Source organism: Alosa pseudoharengus, unplaced genomic scaffold (genome assembly GCF_046254945.1).
Source record: "Alosa pseudoharengus isolate Yale_2024_CS ecotype anadromous, Long Island Sound unplaced genomic scaffold, YU_APseudo_1.1 YU_APseudo_1.1_scf_21, whole genome shotgun sequence".
Classification (NCBI taxonomy): Eukaryota; Metazoa; Chordata; class Actinopteri; order Clupeiformes; family Clupeidae; genus Alosa; species Alosa pseudoharengus.
In genome coordinates, this window is record NW_027468674.1 from 31,791,704 (window position 1) to 31,814,639 (window position 22,936).

Here is a 22,936-nt window from a genome sequence, read left to right on the forward strand (position 1 = left end):
AAGCGAGCAGCAGGCCATGTAGAGGTTGTAACGTGTAGCAGGTAACATATGGCCTGGAGTCAGAGCAGAGTGCTGGTGGGAGTTCAGGAGTTCTCTCTTCCCTGTCATTTCCCTGCTGTCTTTGCTGGGCTCCGTCTTGTTCGATGCTAATCAGGCCTGCCTACTCTGCCACTGTGCTCCAGTGGATGAGAGGTCAGCTATAATGGGGGAGCAGGTTAATACACACACTTCCACAGAGCACTCTTCCCAAGGCTGGAAATAGCTCAGAGCATCATGTCTGTGAGACAAACCACTTCAACATCCAGGTTATTTCTTCGAGAGGATGGAGTTGAGTGTGCCAGGTTGTAAGATGGAGACTGGAGTGTGCAAAGTGAGATATCATCACATTCCCATGCCGTGAGTGTGCGTGGTGCTCTCCTGTGTGAAGATGCATTGCCTCCCCTAAGACTACATTGCCTTAGGTGATCATGTCTCATCTCCTCTGTCAGTGCTTCTCTTCAAAGAAATGATGGATATTCTAAGGCGATCGGTAGATTTGCTTGGTTATGGAGCCTTTAGATTTGGGGCTTTTGTCAAAAAAAAAGGTATGTCTTAGCTACAATTGTCCTTTTGGCGTCTATAGGCTATGGGATGGAATTGCTAATATGTGCTGCACACATAATTGTTATGTGAAAGGTCTGTTTTTTAAATGGAATATTAGGACTGAATTTGTGGACATGAAGCTTTAAAGCTTATTTTTGGGTTCAACTATTACTCAGCAACAAGCTTAAGATAAGCACTCGTTAAGGTCATCTTGAAATGAAACAGATTTTGTAGGATTTACATAATGACAACATATTTAAAGTGAAGATTAAACTAACCCAACGAAGTGAAAACACTGTGACATGTCATCGTCCTTATTAGTGATTGTTCTTCAGACCCATGTGTTTTAGAGCACATAAGAGCAAGTGCACTGATCTGTGGGAAACATACATTCTATAATGGCCACATGCTCACATACTGTGTAGACCCTGCCATCAATATAGTCTCAACCAAAACCTTACAACAGAATGGATTTTTAATCTGTTCCAGTAAAAGCTTGCCTCCTGGGAAGATTTCATAAAGACTCAACTCAACCTCCTCCAGTAAGCTGAATATATTTGTTCTTGGATATCAACCCTGTTCTGCAGCTGTGTAGAGACAGAGAAGAGTCCTGTGTTGAACCGGTTGAACTCATCTTTTTGATGAGCCCCTGAGGAACTTTTAGCACAGTCTAGTCTAATCATAAATATTTTACAGGAACTATACATTAAGACAAGTGGAGTCTAATTATATCAGCAATGCCAATGTACACATTCAAAGTTCAAAGTTATCATGTCTTGTCACCTATGCAGGCCTGATTATAGGTTCAGTGTAAAGAAGTATTCACTTGAAATATTGCTCATATTACATTTTTACATATTTCAGTAACAGCAGAGTAACAGCTATTAGCATTTAACAGAATATTATTTAAAAGCATTCTTGCTGCAATGTATACTCTATCAGTATTCTTAATCAACAGTAACACGGACCATGCTAGGTTATTACACCAGTATTGCCAGTTTGTGCAACCTAAGCAGTCTGTCAGATATAGACATAATCCTGCTTAGATACCCAGAGACATGCAGACACACATACACACATGCACACACTGACACAAATACACACAGCAACCAATGCTAGCCTAGTGCAGACTATGGTTGCATGCATCGCTTATTTAGAGCATGGCAGTTTCATTGAGTTATCAAGATCCATACATACAGAGAGAATGAGAGGGAGAGAGAAAGAGAGAGCTTATGTGTGAGGGAGAGAGAGAAGAGAGAGAGAGAGAGAGAGAGAGAGAGAAAGCGAGGGAGACTAACCTTAAAAGCATGATCCTAGATGCCAAGGGGATTGCTGACTGCTGGCTCTAGCCGGGGAGTTGCTCCAACGATGTCGGGAGAAGCATTTTCTGCGAGCTGTGGCACATGCTCTGAAAGGAGAAGGGAAGTGTTCTCATGCCTGCTCCACAGACCGCCACTTCCCCACACGCCGCTCTCATCACTCACATCGCACGGGCGGCAGGAAAAAATAACCACACAGAGAGGGGGATGAGGAGGAGGAGGAGGAGGAAGAGGAGGAGGAAGAGGACGAAGAGAAACACGGCAAGCTGCTCGCAAAACCTGCTCTGAAATCCCTGGCAACAAAATAAACAGGGCTAGGGTAATGATTCATCCAAAATAGAGAGAACACACACAAGCACACACATAGATGCACAGAGTGGATGTTAAAGCCAGAGTGGAAGGTGGGGATAGAGGGGGCAGGTTCTCCGGAGCATTTTAAAACCATGCAGCGAGCAGGATTGTGCGCTTACCGTGAACACACCCCCCTCCCTGCAGAAGTGAAGAATCAAGCCGGCAAAGGAGAGGGAGAGAGGAAGGAAGAGGAGGAAGAGGAGGAGGAGGAGGAGGTGGGGAGTGTGTCGTGGCGCGCACACATTCACACAGCACAAACACATATGCAGTCATACACACACACACACACAGTCACACACACATGCACCCACATGTACACACTCACATAGGCACACGCGGATACTAGGCTGCACTGTGAGAGCTGGCTAAGGAGGATAGGGATGGGGGCTGGGATGAACTGACGACTTGAATCGTTTTCCCTCTCTCTCTCCCTCTCTCTCTCTCTCTCTCTGTGTGCGCATACAGAGGGCGGATGGGTGGTACAGTCCACTGCCAGCCTCCACCAGCTGGCGCTAGGCCACTGCGGAGACTCTGCAGCGCAGCCGGGCCAACACATGTAATCACGTCATCACCACCAGGGGATCCACCCTGCATCAGCACCATAACCAAACACACTCACACACACAAACAAAAACACAAACACAAACACACAGGAACACAGACACAGCCACGTACTATACAAACAAGAAAAGACCTGTTAAATATATTAGCCTTACACTGATTTTGAAACATCCCCGGGCATTTAACAAAGTGCACAATGCAGTATTTTTTATGAGACGTCATCCTCCTACGGGTGTGGCCAGTCACTGAACGCGGACCAGGGATGCCGAACGTCCTCAGAACCAGGATGTTTGCATCACCATGGGAAAACTCTCCTTACTCCTTAGGAGGGCGATAGAGAGTCATATTCACACATGGCTACAATATTATGAAAATAACATAAAACACAAGTTGTTACCATGTCATTCATTTATCACCTAATATCATTCTTGTCTACCAAATATAATATACTATTTATATTTCATTGACTGAAATATTGAATGTATCAAAAAATTGCAGGAAAATAATGACAATATGTCAAGGCAAGGCTATGTGTACAATTGCCTAAAAATAAAGATTAATGCGAGTGCACATGGCCAAAGGAATCTGACTGAACCCCAGGCAGCATTGCAGAGACATTTCTCTCTTAAGCTTTTGTTGTTGTTGTTGCTGTTGTTGTGATCCTCTGTGTGGAACTGGAAACCTCACAGGAGGTGAAGGTCATGGGATTGTGCTCTCAGGTCGCCAGTGCCCAGTCAAACAGAAAAATACAGGTGATGGAGGAGATGAGAGGAGCGGGAGGGGTAGATGGAATCTCTCACTAATGCAGACTTAATTAGCAGGTCTTAGAAAGCATTTGGTAGTGCGTGATATCTGCAATGAATCAGTTAACATGCCCACATTTTTTCATCTAATGAATACGAATTTGTATAGAAAAACATTGAATGTCTATATAGTAGGCTACACTTTAAAAGAGAATATTCTCAGGAAATGCCAAATCCCTGGTACTTTTATTGATAACTATTAGCATAAGCTGTAACACTATACTGAACAAAACTACACCTCCTGTCTAGCATTTGCACTTTAGCTGTTTACTTGTTTACCTGTTTACTTTTTACTTCTGCACTGTTTACCTGTTTAAATTGACTGCACTGCACTGTTTACATTTACTCCTGCACTGTTTCATCATTGACCTTGCACTGCTAACACCCAAAACTGCACAATATATATATATATATATATATATATATATATATAATATTCCATAACCTGCCCATAAACCTGTGCAATATATTACATGTATATTATTTATATAAAATGTCTACTGATGTACTCTGTACATAACCCTCTATATTCCTTGAATGTCTCCTTGGGGATCAATATCTATCTACCTAATCGAATCTGATCTAATATAATGTTCTAATGTAAACAAATACATTCATACTGTAATTATTTTTTATCATAATATGCATCACACCATAGTGTCCTATTTCCTGAATGGATATGTCCTTCCTATCTGGCGTGCGCTTCTGCATGACAGCCCCTTATTTGGACCAGTCATATCAAACGCTCTATAGGACAGCTGCTTGGGACGTCACTATTTATGAGCCAGAAGGCTAGTCGAACAACAGTAACATAACGTTCTAGGCTACTTGTGTCGTGTGAAAAGCCATGCTTCCTGCGTGATTAAGACACGAATTTATTTTGTCTGACATCGAAACAGAGTAGGCTACAAATCGCAATAATAGACTGAACTTGTCACATGTTTATGATAAATTCTCGTAGGATCACAGAATTCCTGGCTTCAAATAATCGATTCTAAACTAAACCAGTTGGTCAGAAGAACAGGGAACATTGTTGCCAAAATATGACGACAGAGAAACAAAATATCCCTGATGAAAATTTACAAGGTAAGTGAAAGGGTGTCACGAACTAACGTTACCTTCTCTTGGAAATGTAAACATGACTGCTTACAGATACAGTATTGGCGATAGGCTTTGCCAGCGAAATTGACATGTACTCAGTGTTGAGCATATTGAAATAGCAGGCTACTTTCGACATTTCATAACGCCTATATAATGTATTATGGTAGGCTATACGTTATAACATGGTGAAAAGCGTGTGAAATGTGTCGTCTTTGTTTGACAAGGTGGCGCGCACGTGACTGTTCGCCTTGGCTGTGCGACAGTGAACGTGTCACTAACTGGAATATAGGCTATACTATTTTCATAGCAATGTAACATTAACAATGTAACATTATACATTATACATATAGGCCATGGACTGCTAACACGGAACTGTCGTCTGTCTTATTATGTAGGCTAAGGCCTGTGTAACAATACAGCCTGAAGAAGAAGAATATCAGGCTAGCTTGCAGCTTGTCAACAAAGCAGTTGCGCCATCACTGTCACTGTGTGGTAGCCTACATAGCAGGGCACATGCTGTTGTAAAACTATCTTGTTTGTTGATTAGTTTGGAGCGTCACCTGTCCCGTTGTTGTGTTCGTTCAACAGATCATTGCTCAATGCAGTTATGATAAGATACAGGCTTAAAAAAAGAATCCCACTTTCTCTTCAAATAGTCTGTTCCCGTGACGTAAGCAGCGGGAGGGGGCTGCGTTCCTCCTCTGCTGATTGGATGATTGCTGTGAGGGCCAGAGAGGGAGAGAGAGAAAAAATCCTGCTGTTGTGGTAGATGCAGGAAGCTGGCCTGATGCTATTTATAGAGCAGCACAGTCATGTGTTTCATAATGGCTACTTCATTTGTGCTGTGCTGTGCCATTAATCATGCCCGGACATGTCAATAGGTGATACTGACAATATTGTCCCTATATCCCAAAATCTAAGGCTCCTGGGTGGAGCTTCACTTCAATAATGGCGGCAGTGCAACCCCCCCAGCCCCGAGTGGAGGGGAAGAACAGCAGCTTCCTGGCCCTGCTGCTGCCAGTGGAGACATGGAGAAAATGCTGCTGGAGGCTCAGCACGAGTCGGGCAGGAGCAGCTCCAGGGGAAGCCTACCCTGTGACAGGTGCCTGCCTTCATGTCAAAAGCACTTCCTTTCATCAGTGTCTTACAAAACAGTAGATCAGTTTAGGCGTGGTCTCTTCACTTTTATATAGAGATGACAGGTGTATTTTTTTTTTTTTGTGTCAGGAATTTGTGACTAACCCCAAGAACATACCTTTTTGACGTTTACATTTCACTTTTCCAGTCCTCCAAGGTCACAAACACCTTTGCACTTGCGCAGGGGTTCCGATGTGAACAGCTCTGGAGGCAAAAATAGCTCACAGGTTTGTTTCTGTCATCTTCATACCGACATCATACAGTATAATTGCACTGACTGATTTTACCCATTTTCTAAATTTCTAATGATTTTAACCATTATCTAAAAAATATCTGTCTAATACCATTGACACTTAGACATCTTTGGGAGTGTTTCAGGATATAAATGGCCTGATATAGTTTTACATTAGTCACCATTGTAATCCAATGGGTTAAATGTTTTGAATAGCAAAAGGAAATTTTGCAGGAACCATCAAATTGATAGAGACCTCTAACAGAGTAGAAGATACCACAACACCCAGAAACACTATGGGTCCTAACTCAAATGATGGGCAAAGTGCAAATTCACTCAAAGTGTTCAATACATGAACTAAAACTAGCGAGCTGACCAAATAATGTTTGTGCCTGTCATGGTATTAAATTAGCAAATAGAGTGTGCCTCATTATCAAATTAGCTTGAGTTAGACTTTAGACTGCACTTTGTCTACCATTTAAATTAGGGCCTATGAATGCCCTACCTATGATAATAACGCTGTCTTTTCTGCTGGTAGATGAACAGCATTTTGGATTTGACCTTTTATAAATTGGCACTTGACACATCCAAAACAGCAATTTCAACTAGTCACATCTTATTTAAATGTCATCCACTGTGGCTTTTTCCTTTGTCTTTGAACAATGCTGGTGTGTAGGGTTTCTAATGTAGAAGGTGTGTGCTATGCTGGTGTGTAGGGTTTCTAATGTAGAAGGTGTATGCTATGCAGTCTGACCAGGCCGACACATTACTGACCTCTTCATGGAGTCCCATTTTTATTTCAGTCTGAGGAGGACTTCCTTGAAAGACGGCGAGAGGTGGAGAACCTTATGAAGAAAAACGCAGACTGGATCTGGGACTGGTCAAGTCGACCAGAAAACATTCCGCCTAAGTTAGTGCAGGAGAACATCTTAACATTGAAATCTTGTTTAAAAATAGATGAAAAGGGTAATGTTGAAGTGTCGCTGAGTGAACCAGTTTGTTGGATGTAAAGTTTCTTTCGTAACTAAGTTTCTGAGTTTTGTAACATTGCAGCTTTAACCATAACCATGGGGATTTATCTTTTCTTCTCTTCTGCTTTTTCTTTCATCATTTTCAGTATCATGTAAAGACAACTTGCTTTTTTTGTTGAACTCAGGGAGTTCTTGCTGAAGCACCCAAAGCGCTCATCTGCCCTCAGCATAAGGAACACCAGCATGATGAAGAAAGGGGGCATATTCTCTGCAGAATTCCTGAAGGTGTTTCTGCCTTCGCTGTTGGTCTCACACATTCTCGCTATAGGCTTGGGGTGAGTTGAGATGTTAGGAGATTTTTGACCTAGACTGTGTTATATGCCCTCTAAATTGATTATGTGTTTCCAATTCAGTGGTGTGTCTCTGATCATGATAGAAGTGAGATGGCTGTTCACATCTGAACACCTCTCCTGTAGAGTCAACATTTTCATCACATATACTTTTTTTTATGATTACACATCATTCATATCTATATATTTCAATGCCTGGGTTGATCTCTGTGCACACAGTAGTATTTTTTTATGAGAGGAACCATCCATAAACCATGGGAATATTCTTGGCCTCTGAAACTCCATTGTGTCTCAAGAGGCTGTATGTGAAAGTCTTGCTTATCTGATGTGTGTGGTCTATTCAAACATCCATTGTAGTCAGATCAAAGAAGAGATCGTGACCTGCATTTAAAAAAGTCTGGGATCTGGCCTCTGCTTTGCCCCTCTGATGCTTCATGATGAGCTGAATTCCAAAATTGATCTCATGTCAGCATTGCTATTCTGAGGCGCAGCGTTGAGTCGGCCCGCAGTTAGCGGTGCTATTTCTGACCCCCACATACTGTACGGTTTTATCTATGTGCCTGAATGCACACACGACTGCTGTGCGAGGGAGTGACATAACCTTAGCGCAAAATCAGTGAGTTCACCCAGCTTTACGGGCATGTCAGTGGAAGAAAGTGCACGCTGTGCAGACATTTTTCTTGCTTTCAGCCAGATAGCCTGAAGACCTTGAGAGGGAAAAAAATGACTGCCTTGACTGGGCGATTGGTTTACTGCTGTTTCCTTTCAATCTCTGTCTTTCTATCTCTTTCCTCTCTCTCAAGGGTGTATATTGGAAGACGTCTCACTACTCCTACCAGCACCTTCTGAAGCAGACAAAAGCAGGAACCTATCCATGGCTGCTGTCCTTACCACCCACCCGCTCACTCACTCGCTGCCACCACCACCGCTCCGCTCCTTAGCACCGATCAATGCTTTTGTAGATGCAGATAGCGTGTCATGTGACCTGCCCTCCCTCCTCCCCCGCCCCTCGGGGGCCTGCCGGGGCTGCCTGTGTGTCCCTTCCTCCCTCATCTCCCCTGTGAATTCGCCTAGCTTGCCTCTGCTGGTTCCCATAACTTCTTTAAAGAAATCTCCCAGAATTCCATTATGCACAAAAAGGGTTTCTGTTGAAGAGCTCGGGGAGAACATATCAGGATGCAGTGTAGATTTTTAGAGCAGAGACAAACATTAGGCTATGCTTCAATCATAACACATGGTCTTGTTCTTACACACAAATATAGGTATCAGGCTTAGCTTGACTGATTAAAAGTGTTATCAAAAGCTGACATAATAATATGTATTAAGGGAACAGCATGTTGGACATGGTGATGGATCTGAAAATCGCAGAGTGACAGCAGAAGTGTTGTAACCATGACTGGATATAGAATGTGCTGATGCAAAAAGGTGGTTACATTTAGTTACATGGTGATGTACAGGTAACATACGTTGAGAATAATATATATATCAGATCCAAAAATTCCACATGATGGTAGATAGAAGTGAGAAATCATAAGCAACAAAGTCTCACAAACATCACTGAATCATATCGCCTCTCTATAGAATAGGCATGATGAATAATTCAAAGATGGTTCTATTTATATGGATCTGCTCAGGGCTTCATGATGGTTTGGTCACATTGTGGATTGTATTTAGTCATCTAGCGTTCAATTGTGACATATACCCCTTAATCAAATCGTAAATAGAGTTGATGAATAAAACTGATTGCCTGAATCAAGACCATTTCTTCCATTGGCAGGTAAATGGTACTACAAATTCAGATTGTTTATTTAGGGATAACCCTCTGTGTAGTTTGTTCGAGTTAAAACTGGTTGATATTTCAAGAGATAGTTACACTATTTTGAAATTCAAAAAATCTACCAGTAATGTACTCCTATTTATGCATCGGAGCAAGGAAGGTTGGTTGCCTTTTTTTGTTTGGGAAAAATATACTTGATTGCCTTACTCTACTGTTCACGACCATTTCTTTGCAATCTGTGATAAAAAGGCATCAGATTACAGGTATTATTATGACTGTTAAATGTACAAGAGAATCCAAAGGGAACTTGCCTTGAGGACTGTGGCATTTTGTGCGTGTTTTGTTGCGCCTGTCGTGATGCTACTTGTGACAATTTCACAATGGTTTTGTATTGACTGCTAAATGTATAAAGTGCATACGAGTATGAATAAATTCACTTTGTCAATCATAACAAGATGACATTTCTTCCTCTTAGAGCCCAAGTCAGGGATATTCTAATCCATGGGCCGAGTCCAGATTCAATCCAATTAAACCTGACTTTAATTGAATTGAACCTGAATTTAATTGAAGGGTGCCCTAAATATTGTGAACTGCTTGAGTGCTCCAACTTTAAAATGGTTGTGTGAGTGACTTGGCAACCAAGATAATGATGTTCTCTTTTTACATTATTGGTTGAGAAACTGTATACCTTTAAAGAAATAATTCAGAAAAAGTAACTAGCAAGAAATGACCTAAATCAGGTAAACACAATTAAAATTTATTTAACTTTGGTCAAAAATAATCAAACAAGTGTATACACTTCCACAATGTTAGCATCATCATTATTTAACAAGGAACAAGGTCAATGAGAATACTTAATTCGACCCAAGAGTTCCCAAATTTAAGGAGCGTCACAACCAACTATACAACAACTTTGTACTTTCAAACCGTTATTTATTCCATCTCATTTTCTTTATGTGATCCAACACCAGTGTTAAGTGCTGCATGTTGAAACCCAAGCAGCACTTGTGTTTTTTTTCCTCTTTCTTTTGAATTGGTGTCATATAACGCTGATTCAACTTCAATAGGCCAGAAGGAATCAAGCGTTTTTGTTTGAGAGGGAGGCACTCCGCACTGAGTAACTGGGCGTTTCACTCCCGGTCGCCCGGGGTTACCGCAGACCATCCGATCTCGCCTGTAGGTGTCCATATACAGAGCCACGTTTAGCAGCAAATACGAGGACAAGCACAGAGAAAGAAACTTAATGCTGGGGATTACGCAAGGACAGGATGGGGGGGGGGGGGGGGGGGGGGTTGTGATAGGGGTGAGAGTATGTGACAAGACCATATATTTGTTAGGGTTACACGTGTATGTTATGAATGTCCCCATCCCCAATAACGGAGAGGTTTAAGGCTGCAATATCCCTTAAAAAAATACAAGTACTCTATGATCATCCTGGACTTAAAAAAAGGAAAAACAAAAAAAGAATTCAGCGGGATCTAAGAGCGTTGACAGACAATACTGACACTTATATCAGAGCTAATGATCTCGTTCCCAAAGTGCAACTGCAGCTTCAAGTAGTACATTACTGAGAATCGAGAATCTCTCCCTAGTGAAGAAAAAAGAAGAAGGAAAAAAAAAACATGCCTGAAGCAGCCTAGAGGTGTCAGCAGGGTGACGTTTCACATTTTCCACTGTCTCTCCCCATCTACAATGTACATTACATGCAAAACAAACAGAACAAAACAGAAAACCATACACACCAGTTCAGAATGTAAAAACGCGTCATCATAATTTTTGTTACTTTTATTAAGTGGTTGACACCAGACGGTGTAGTTATTTAGATACAGTCAGTGAGTAAATGTTACTATGCATGAGAAATGGAGAAGAGAGTAAAACATTAAACAAAACAAAAAATAAAAACAAACAGGAAAACAAAACAAAAAACAAACAAAACAAAAAAAATCAGACAAAAAAGGATCACAACATTAACTGTCCACTGACCATAATGGAGACCTGTTAAGTGCTTCAAAAGTCAACACCAAGGCCTGAGCGGTGGACCAGAGGAGGAATGTTAATAGGCATTAACAAACAAATGTCATTTCAGAGAGGCCCAGGCATACAGAGGAGAGACTACACATAACTTGAGGGGGAAGGGGGCAATTCCAAAATTTCTGTTGGCCGATTGTTTTTTAATATTTAAAAAAAGTAGGCTCAAACTCAAATAAATAGATTTAACTTTGGGACAGTTTTCTGCCTCTTCTTGAGTGCTCTCCGTGAAATGGGCTTCAACCCGTTTTGGGGTAGAGTGGGGCTGTCTTCTTGAGATCAATGAGACCAGAGTAGAGTGGGGTTGAGAGGAAGGTGGGAGAAGGTTCTGGATTTTGGGACCCCCAGAGAGAGAAAGGAAAGAAGAAAAGAAAGAGAAAAAATAAGAAGGAAAGAAGGTAAGAAAGAAAGAAACAGGCGGTCTTTTTTAACTCCCTCGGCTACACATGAAAACAAGTGCATCAAATCTTCATTAGGAGGACAACAAAGGCCATTGTTTCGTTTACAGATTTAACGACTAGGCTTAACTATGCAAAGTACAAGATTTGTGTCCTCAGGTCAGCGCCGGGGGGCGGGGCGTATTTGGAAGGGGATGGTAGGGCGATATTTTCTTTTCTGTTTTAATTTTCTTTCATATTTTTTATTCCACTCTTATTTTAGTTGATTTTGTCCTGGAATATATACAGGTTGTTGGTGGCGGCCACAGCGATGACGTTCTCCTTGGGGTGCCAAGCGGTGTGCAGGATCGATCTTCTTATTGAAGTCCAGGCTGTCCACACTTATCTCGTCCTTCTTCCTCTTGCCGCCGGTGCACACCTTCCGGGGCTTCAGAATGGCACGTGGTTTACTGTTCTCCCGGGACGCCTCCAGCGTGATGTCTCTCCGGGTGTTCCTGTCGAACATCCTGAAGAAGTTGTTATAGGAGCCGGTCATGATGGCACTGCAGAGAGACGGGAAGAGACAGAGAGAGAGAGAGAGAGAGAGAGAGAGAGAGAGAGAGACGAGAGCATGGTGGAGAGGGGATAAAAAAAAAAAAAGGTCATTAAAATAAAAGTCTGCTTATATCTCCACATGATGCTGCCATTCAGTGAGTAGCAGTGTTTAGTATTCCACACACTCTAGTGCTGACATCAGCCATCTGTCACGTTGCCGTGTGTGCCTCACCTGTCAGAACCATTCCAGCAGCACTCAAACTTGTCAAAGATGCAGTCATTCTCATACAGCGAGCACAGCTTGCTTCGGAGGTATTCGTGAACCTAAGGAGGAGTATGGAGATGTCAAAGCCTCAGCCACAAGGAATGACTTGCTTCAGGTGACAGAGGAACCCAGAGGGTGTATAAGACGACATTACACACAAGGCCCGTACGAAACGGGAAAAAATGCAGCCTTTTAAGATATCTAACAGGGTCCGAATCAAAATTACTGCCTTATAAGATACCTTCGTTTTGCCAAATTGTGAAGGCAGCATAGATGTATCCTTCATGCTGCCTTCAACGTCCAAAATTCTATTTTATTGTGAGCAATCGAACGTTACATTATTCTTCTTTCTGGTATCCTGACAACGGCGCTCTGTGTTGCTATCTTGCTAGGCTGTCCGAAACAAAGTTCGTAGCCGGTACCTTGATGCCTGTTACGGCAAGTGACTCGGTAGAGAGCTGAAGGCAGCGAGGCAGCAGACAACTGCCTTCCATTTCGTACAGACCCACAGTGATGTGTGACTGAGAAGCTTAGAGCGAAGGCCGAGCAGCTGAAGCAGAGGTGAATGTTGGCGTACCTGGTACGTCTCCACTGGCCTGTTCTCCATGTTGAGGTCCCAAACTTTTACTGAGAGATAGTCTCGGGTCATCATGTAGCGTCCACTGTGACTGAACTTCACATCTGATATTGAGGAGATGATTTCCGAGAAGAAAGACCTGCTGCTTGGGTCCTCTGGCTCCTCAAAAACTGCACACAGACACGCACACACAAACAAACCAACCAAATGAAAAACACGGCAGGAAAATGACAAAAGAAATTGTATTTACTCAAAATAAGAGCACTCATGCTTGGATATACTGTATTTGTGTTGCTCTATGGTCCAGGCCCTTAGCAATAAAACAACAACCTTTGTGGATCATACATCTGTTGCAACACGCAGGTCAAGAGCCATCTTTCCCTGGCATTTGATAAGCCAGGCATTCAGTGGATTTGACAACAACTGGGTCAGTAATCAAACTGATAATATGAGCTGGCATAGCACGGCACTGCCCTGCCAAGCGAGACACGGCGACTGTTAGATCAATAGCCCTAGAATCTGCAGGCCATATCAACACTGCCAGTGATGCAGGCGCTCTTCTCTGAGTGGTGTCTGAAGGAATGACAGATTTCTATCTCTTTCCCTGAAGCGGACGCCGAGCCAAAAGAGAGAGCTCTAGATTTAATTATGTAAAGGCTGGGATTACGCAACCCCAAACTCAGCTTTGCTGACATAAAACAGAAGGAAAGTACTGAAAAAACAAACAAATTTGGAGTGTGGGGTCTGATGCTTTTGCCTATTTTCTCTCCATTGGCTTTTGTGCATTTTGTGACTCTGGGCTCAGTTGAGTCCCCAATGACTGAAAGACTGAAATGGATAGGCTGAATGTGTGTTTGTGTGTGTGTGTGTGTGTGTGTGTGTGTGTGTGTGTGTGTGTGTGTGTGTGTGTGTGTGTGTGTGTGTGGGGCGGAGAGCCACTTACATTTGCTATGTCTATCGCAGAGGGCGGACGCACGCATGTCGCACAGGCGGATCGTGCCCTTGCTACTACTGTACACAAATACATTGCACTGGTGAGGGTGGCACTCGGCTGCAGTGATGACCTCCGTCAACTCCTCCATGTTGGCAGGCTTTATATCTACAATGTCTGAAGGGCAGACGGTCAAGGAACCAAATACAAACACAGAAAGAGAGAAAGCGCAGCAAGCAAACAGGGCAACATGATTTACTGTACAACAGAAAATAGACTGAAGACCTGACCCCAGGGTAGCAAGATATACATTTTACCAAAGTTATACAGTACAAGGCATGTTATATAAACACGGTGAAACCAAATGTAATCAAAATCCCATAGCAAGCTTCCAGAATATGCTGGTTGTGAAAGGATACTAAAACTTCTATCTGTGATTTCTAAGTGCCATAGATTTATTCTTAGGTCATCTGCAGAAAGGTACGTTTCATGATCGCTATTTACTGAAATGGAATTGATGTGATATGTGTGTGCGTTCGCAAATATTCTCCGCGGGCTCGCCTCCACCATGAGGTCCATGGGCATCAAGACTGGCACCTGTACCGCAACAGCACACACACATCACTCATCAACATCACCATCTGCATCAAGAATACGGAGTACAAAACACACAGTGGTGAAGAGGTGAGACGCCTACCCGTAGTGATGTGATTCTAAAAGGATCTCGCAGCCTCCCATCTTCATCTTTAAGGTTGTAGCCCTCTGCTCTTTTGTCCCTTTCACTGATTTTCCATAACTTTATGGTTTTATCTGAAACAACAGACAAGCCATTTGGACTTCAAGAGGGATTCATATTTGGACGATTTTATACCATATAATGGTAGAAATCAACAGACAATAGGTGATCAGAAATAATGAGTTACAGTAGCGAATGTTGACTATGGCCCATTTACACTGAACAGTTAATAATGTAACAAATACTTGACAATATTGCCAAAAATCCACATAATAAACAGGACAGCAAATCGTACGTTCAGTTTGAGGAAGTAAAACTTAATAGTCCAACATAATGGTCTTAAGACAGAAAAAAAAACTTTTTGGGTGAATTTTTTGCAAGCAGTGAGTGTGGAGTAGAATATCAAATGGAAAATGACCCGTAGACAACCTTCCCTACCATCACCATCTGCACCTGTGACGGAGGATGCTGTGCAGTGCTGGAGGTGGTGGCCTCGGTGACTCACCATTTGTAGAAAGCAGAAAGTGAGCAGCATTCTGTTGGGGCAGCCATCGGATTTTGTTGATTTTCTCCTCAATTTCTAAGCTTTTCAAATAGTCAAATTCTGGCTCATGACTCTGGAAAGTGCTGTACACGTTGTATTCGCCTCTGGAGAGTGGTCGATTTTTACTCTTGAGGTGAAGAAAAACAAATGCAGAATGAGCAATTACCTACACAATTTTCAACATACATTCCATTTTAATCCAGCAATTTTACTTATCAATAACTCTCAAATGAATGTCAGTTTACAACATGCAGTCTGGAGGGCATCAACAACTTTCAACATCAACAACAACATCAACAACTGGCATGGTGGGCTTATACCTTGAATATGAGGTGGCTAACCTCAGCCCAAAGTCTCCAAAACTACAAAACAGAATCACAGCTTCATAAATACTGTGAAACAAATAGCATGATTGGTAATTCTAGGAGCTGGTGGATTCAGCCTTACTGTGACCGGCACAGATCTACAATCTTGATTATAGATCAATTTGGATAATGTCAAGGATAGTTAAATGTAATGGTGTTGAATTCTTTTGGGCTAGGTATGTACTGTGTATGCTCCAGGGTTTAGCATAAGCAAATAGCTTCCTGGTCCAAGGCAAGTAACAGAGCATGTTGGCCAAGTTGGTTGGCCAGTCACCACCACGAGTCAGCTCAGTTCCCATGTGATGCTAAGTGGTTAAAGCTAAGCATGTAAGGCTATTAAAATACAGAGGGAAGTCATTACCATGTAATAAATTAAGAGTTTTGTGTAAAAGTAACTTTTTCTGAACCAGTAAATATATCCAAGGAGCCAGCATAAATATCATGCACTGGCCCATGGGTCCAGCGGGGGCAAATGTTACATTGGACACGTAGTAGTTGGACACGTGCATGTACTATTCCACAGCGTACTGACCTCCTGTTCCCGCTGAAATATGACAACTCTTCCCCCTTTGTCTCCTGTGGCTAATAGGTCACCCGAGTAGTTGAATTCAACTGTTGAGATAATGTCCGCTGCAAAACAGAATGGTTAGATGAGCGCCTGGTTAATAAAAGCATGACTCCACAAATGTAAATTATGGCTTATGTGAATACATAGCTCTTCATATATGGATGCGCTTGCATAAGTGGTTGTTCCCTCCATCGAGAGCAAACGTTATGATGGAATTTCTAAGTACACCACATTCCTCACCACTCTGTGGACGAGCTTCATGCTAATGCCTGAACTTGTAAGCAGGTGTTCTCTGACCTACATTAATGCAGAGGACTGATCACCTCCAACTGTTTGACCTGACCCTTTCATGGGAATCGCAAACACTTCCAATATCAAAGCAAAGGTGACTGCAAAATAACTATCCCCAACATGATTCACATAACTCCTTATTTTGAACTTATTTTAACACACACTTTCATGATCTAGGCCAAGAACGATCAACATTTGTGACAAAGTATGTCCATTACCAGTTGAGCAGCAGCAGAAGATCAAATGGACACTCACACTCGGTCTCTCTCTCTCACACACACACACAAAGAAACACCTAAACCTTGCTTTTATCATCAATCATATCCTCTGAGGACCAGCCAGAGGAGACACAAACAAGCATGACTCATCCTCCCTGAAACTGAGTCAATTAGTAGGATGGGCCTGCAAGTGCTCCCCTGCATGAGAGCCCCCAGGCCAGCTCTGGACACGCCAATCCTTTGGGAGATATATTTAGCACAATTCTCACTAATCATCCTCTCATTGAAGAAGACAGAACACAAGAGTAGCCACTTAGACTGGGTGGTAAGTTGATACATATCTGGATCTGACAACTGTTTGTGAACACTGTTAAACTGAAAACGCTGACCTTTTCTAACGCTAATTACTTCACTAATTCTTTTTCACCTCAGCATTACGACAGCATTTTAAATGTAGTCTCCCACAGCTGGTTCTTTTGAAGACATCTGACTGCAGAACATATGTAGTCTGCCTTCAGTGCCAACCAATACCGAAACTCTGGGCAGTGCAAGGCTTCACTTCACTTTGGGAATGCTGAACAACAAAAAACAGTCCCTAAAACCAGGGGACATGTTTAATGCACAAAACGTTAGCCCAAATAGAGTACATATGCTGGCCTTGACTGCAAAGGTACTGAGGTGCTTCAGAAATAGTAGCATTTAGAGCTCTTGCATGCCATGGACATAAAAAAGTGCTGCTTCTTTCATTCATTTCCAAAGTAAAACTACTGTACCTGTACACGGGCCTGAGAAAACTGGCATATTGACATTGTCTTTTTAATAGAGGGGAAAGGCCTCTTGCTTTATCTTGAACTATTAATCAATGTAAATCACGATAATGTTGGGGCTTTCTACAATAAATGTCATATATAGTTAATGTGTCAAGGTTAGATGGTAGGCTATAATTCTCTGTTACATGGCCATAATGTAACAACAAGCGTTAAGTCCGTCATGCACACAGATGCTCACAGATCTTGGGATTATCCAGGTCTTCAGGTTAAATATGTAGGAGAAAAGACCCTAACTGCATTCCCATCAGAATACAGCCTTTTGGAGTACGGGAGAGAGAGGTGTTGTGTTGCCATCATGCCGTCTATTGTTTTTATTGTGGGAATACAACAAATACGTCCTTTCACAACTCATCAAATGCTAGAGGAGGCGGCCAGCTAAAAAGAGCAAAGAACAAGCCGTCAACTGACATACCACTTCAAATAGAACATGGCTGACCAGGCTAAGTTGCTGTTTTGTATTGGAGGTAGGCTTTTCAACTGATGTTTTCAGCCCATCCCAGCACCATACAGAAACTCAATGGCTCTGGTCTATCTAATATATTCCTGCAGCCTACACATTACCAACAAAGTGCAAAAATGTGGTTTTCTGGATTTAGATTTTATTTTGTAAACTATTTTATTGCTGCTACTTCTAAATTAGAGTATAATCAGATCAGTTACCCACAAATGGCTTCTGTCAATGAGGGAATACCCAAATCATAACAAACCATTACAAACATATATGGACTATCTGCTATTGAGAAAGAATAATAATAAAAAATACTACTAATAATAAAAAGAATCATGCATGGTCTTTGTTAAACATAGTTAGCCCAAGTACAGTAACAACACACTACAGCAAGGCCATGTTTGTCCATGCACACAATTGTAAAAAACAACTTTATTACATGAAAACTATCACTTGATTCAAGCATTACAAAATGACCATTGAATAACAAACATAAGCAAATACATTGAACAAAAACAGTAAGGAGGCAAGGGATTCCCCCTAATTTTTAAAGGCTTTATAGATATAATCTTCAGGAAACCATGCTTGATAGTAGCGATGGCTACTGCAGGAGACCAGGACTTATATCAGCCACAAGTGTCCCGCTGAAAGAGGTGAAATGCACAGTGCAGACCAATGGTGCAGAAAGTGAGAGATTAAGTGATGACTGTGCTGTATCGGACACTGCATTTCCAGAGGTTCCTACTCATTAACCACTACTAACGCCGTCCGCCACCTCAGCCCTGTCCGGAGCACTGAAAACAGGCTGGCTGAATAACAACCCGTTGTGGGGATGGGGGCAGCCCACACCTTTTCAGCGCTAAAAAACAAAAGAGCTAATGTACATGGGTGCAGCAGGAGGAGCACGGTCCATTTAAGTGACTCTGCATAAACAGAGGCTGCCGTCTAATCTAAGATCAGCGCTCTTCGCTTTGTAACAGCCCATGCAGCTTACGGTGGGAGAACCGTAATAATAAAAATCAATTCCACCCACCCTCCTCCGTATCTCCTGACAAATAACCACAATCAAAACAAACACATCCTAAAAATGTATGCACTCACATACTTCATCAGTAAAGCTACACCCGATACTAAAGAAAAGAAAACACCAAAGTGTTTTCAGTGCCGCCACTACTCAGGAAAAAACACCAGCAAAAAAACAAAACCACAATACAGTACACCACAGCATTACGACATGGATGCAAGCTTACTAAGCGGAATCCTCCTCCTCCTCCCTCTCCAGAAGGATGCGAGACGCACGTACCCATGCTGGCCCTCGGCGGGAGGCCATTATACCTTGCTTAAAGGCTGCGGCTGTCATCTGCTAGTGCTGCAGGCTGCCGGGGCAGATTTAAGAGCCAGGGAGGAGAGGCTGCGGCTGGGGCGTCTGCAGCTGCGGGGCGAAGCGGCGCGACAACAACGAGCAGCAGCCCTGAGCTGTGGCTTCCCTCATGTTGGAGAGGGAGAGGGAGAGGGGAGGGAGGGTGTGTGTGTGTGTGTGCGTGCGTGCGTGCATGTGTGCGTGTGTGTGTGTGTGTGTGTGTGTGTGTGTGCGTGCGTGCGTGTGCGTGCGTGCGTGTGTGTGCGTGCGTGGGGGGCTGGGTAGGTGGTGGGGCAGCAGGACCACTGAGTAAGACACCCACTTCTTTCTTTCTTTCTTTCTTTCTTTCTTTCTTTATTTCTCTCTCTCTCTCTCTCTCTTCCTCTCCCTCTTCTGTGTGAGTGTGGCTGTTTCTCCTGTAGTGCCACATTTCACTGGCACTGCCAGTGCTATTAATACTGCACTGGCACAGAGAGAGAGAGTGTGTGTGTGTGTGTGTGTGTGGGCAGGGGGGGACTGCCTGTGTGCTTACTGGTGGGGAGCAGCATCTGCTCCACTTCATCACAATCTCATCTGCATCCCAAACTCTCATAGCCAGCATCTAATCAAAACGATCGTCTCAACAAAATCGTGAACTCGGCTGCTACAACACAGCAATTCAATTCCACAAATGATAAAGTACAATGATCGATCTCTTTATGCGGCACACTAACTTTGCTTGGCATCTTTTCAGCCATGCTGGAGTACATTACTGGGGCAGCTATCCAGGCAACGCTTAATAAATCTGTGTGGTATGGCTGAAGAGCTTATGTACCCATCGTTGTGTGACAAGCCCACTTATGTGCATCACTGCATCTGTTGAGTTGAAGTAGGTGGAGGGAAATGTTCCAGCTGAACAATGTGAGGAGAAATGACATGGTGTTTGTTCATTTCCAACTATTCCTGCTTCATACAGAACTTGAATTGATGCATTCCTTTAAGAACTTGGAACATTCCGTTTTCCAGAACTAAAACTATATGGAGTGCCCAAAGTGATATATGGTAATTTGAACGGTGTAAATTACAACAGTGCCATAGTTTCAGGCAGAAAATGACAGATGGACAAAACATTCCATATTTGAACGAATCAGAGTAGCTATTCAGCCACTGTCAATATGACATGACAGAGGGCATCTTAAATCAAGATCACACCAAGTTATGATTAACCACATATTACATGTAACCATGACGTGTAAAGCACATAATGCCTTTCCTAGCCAACATCACCACTATACATTTAACATTGAAGACCTTGCTATTGAACACTCAAGAGGTACTAGTTCAAAATCCTGAAATGATTAGCAAAAGACATAGTGTACGGGATTAACAGTTATCTGTGTCCTTTCAGTGAACCATTTGCAGATGTGCAAACATATTGATGGGCAGACATTGGGTCGTGACATTTGTGATGTTTCACGGCAGCTCAGACTACAGACAGCAGCTCAGGCACACAGCAGAACATATTGCATCATCAATCAAAGGACTTGATTAATAACACTCTTCTCACCAACATAATCAGGGATCTGTTCTAGGATAAGGAGCGAAGATCCACCATGTTAGTGTCAGCAATCGCCAAACGTCAAAGAACAGCGAAGGGACAGCCACTTGCTCATGTTCTCTGGCACTCAGTTATGATGGCTGCACATCCAGCACCATCGCCACTCCACATCCGCACATATCCGATTCAGGAAGGGAGAACATTCATAGGCCCGTCAAGCTGTTCCGACAATGTAAATGATAACCACTCAAGGTTCACATAGCTTGCCAGCTATCAATTCTGAAATCTTGACGCATCCCATAGACATCATAAATTCCTAGTACCCAACTAGCTCAACGACTAATTGAAGGCAACTCACTAGCAAAGCTGAGATAAAACAAGACCCGCTGAACAAGTAAACGGGCAAGCTAGCTACCGCCGAGTATCTTAGGAAGATGTGATTAGCTATGAGCTAACGTTTACTTGCTAGCTAGCGACCAAGATTACGCTCCAGACCGTGGAGGAGATCTATGCAGTACCTGCTAGCCAATGAGTTAGCCAGCTAGCTGCTCCATGATGGCATTGGCAAAGCAAGTGGCATCGATAGCTAACATCAGCTAGCTAATAAACAGACATGTTCATCAGTGCACCACAAGCATCAATAAACGTTTCAATCGAGGCATCCCCTAAGGTAACGAAAGACTTGTGTAAAAGTCCTAAATGGAAAATATCGGACATGAAGCAAATAGCTCTTAATTAACGTTAACTTACCTTCCGCCACATCCTCGTCTATCGCTCCTTTCACTTGAGAGAAACACCACTGGAAATCGTTCCCTCCTCCGACACCTTGAAAGCAACACACGACTTAACTTTAAGACACGTTCAGTATAGACTTAACAGTGGATAAAACTCTTCAATGAACTTGCATCTATGCCAAACATGTTGGTTTATGGTCTCGTGAGCTTGAGGTTTGATATAATGTGGAGTCACTTTGCTAGCTAGCTAACTTGTTAGCTGCTAATGAACTTGCAGTGCTGGTAGGCCGCCCTGGTATGTGAGAAGACAGAACTGGGCCCCCGCCTACAAAGTTTGCAACCTTACCTGCCATTGCTTCGTTCTGCAGCAAAACTGGCGTCAATGGGGGTTATTCCGAACCTTATTATAGTAATTTCGTGAGGATTACAGGGTTACTGATACAGAAGAAAAGTGATTAGTCTAGAGAATCAGAGCAACCAGAATTGCCCGTGATTTTATTTCTTTTCAAGATGGCGCACATCGCCAGTCGACATGATACAGTGACGTCACTTAATAGACACTTTTCTAAAGGCTGCCTCTGCTCATTCTTCATTCTGTTCATTCCCAGGGTAGAGAGATGAAATCCCGCCTCCTTAGCGGACCTTTGCATTGGTCATGGTTTTAAACAGAATGATGTAAAACACAGCGATGTATATAATCCATAGCATTAACCTCTGTATTTAATTTCTGACGTACTATTAAATGACAGTAGCCTAATGAACTTGACTTGAGCGCTTAGGAGAGACTATAGATGTTAAACTACATTTCCCGGCAGACTTTTCGCTATTTTTAGTCGCATAGACTTGCGTCACAATCACTGACTAGTAGGTGTCCAGCCGGTTGATAACGCGCCGCTTTTAAGGTTGGAAATCATGTTGGAAATGCATTCAAACGATTTTGCAGGTGAGAAATTACAATGAGCGAGACATTTTATTCCACTGGATTGAGCTAAAAGCCACGATGTCTGAAGTAGGCCTACACGTGGGTAGACCTTTATATATGTTATCCTATATATTTATATAGGCTAGCCTAACAACAATGGTAGGGTAACTAAAACAAATCACAGTTAAAGCTGCAGCCAGGATGAGGAAGCCAGCCTGAGGATCATGCTAACAGTGAGGATAAAGATTTATAACAAACGCGAACTAAAACAAATCAAAGCAATTAAACTAATATCATGGCCATCAAAACTGGCAGCCAGGAGAACAATTACAGTGAGGGTAAAGAAAGATAAACAGTGGTTAAAACACACGTTTTCCCAGACACCTGGCAACAGCTTATTGTTCCTTTGGGTGTCAGCAGTCCTGCAAACACCCAACGTGTGATTTCATTTCATGTGGTGAATTTC

General features: G+C 42.6%; 1 protein-coding gene and 1 pseudogene across 1 annotated transcript; one reads left to right on the plus strand and one right to left on the minus strand.

Moving 5' to 3' along the window:
- The first annotated feature begins 4,382 nt into the window (after positions 1–4,382).
- On the plus strand, positions 4,383–9,635 carry LOC143138167 (BCL2/adenovirus E1B 19 kDa protein-interacting protein 3-like). Its single transcript, XM_076298642.1, has 6 exons — positions 4,383–4,702; positions 5,639–5,819; positions 6,003–6,081; positions 6,890–6,996; positions 7,243–7,392; positions 8,211–9,635. The coding sequence occupies exons 1-6, from the start codon at positions 4,660–4,662 to the stop codon at positions 8,254–8,256; spliced, it is 606 nt and encodes a 201-aa protein (XP_076154757.1). The 5' UTR covers positions 4,383–4,659; the 3' UTR covers positions 8,257–9,635.
- A 285-nt stretch (positions 9,636–9,920) lies between these two features.
- Positions 9,921–22,066, minus strand: LOC143138166 (serine/threonine-protein phosphatase 2A 55 kDa regulatory subunit B delta isoform-like; annotated as a pseudogene).
- Positions 22,067–22,936: the final 870 nt, after the last annotated feature.

Coding starts and splice junctions, on each gene's coding strand:
- LOC143138167 (XM_076298642.1), top strand. CDS start 4,660: ATGACGACAGAGAAACAAAATATCCCTGATGAAAATTTACAAG. Junction 5,820..6,002: donor GGAAGCCTACCCTGTGACAG/GTGCCTGCCTTC, acceptor TCACTTTTCCAG/TCCTCCAAGGTCACAAACAC. Junction 6,997..7,242: donor CCAGAAAACATTCCGCCTAA/GTTAGTGCAGGA, acceptor TGTTGAACTCAG/GGAGTTCTTGCTGAAGCACC.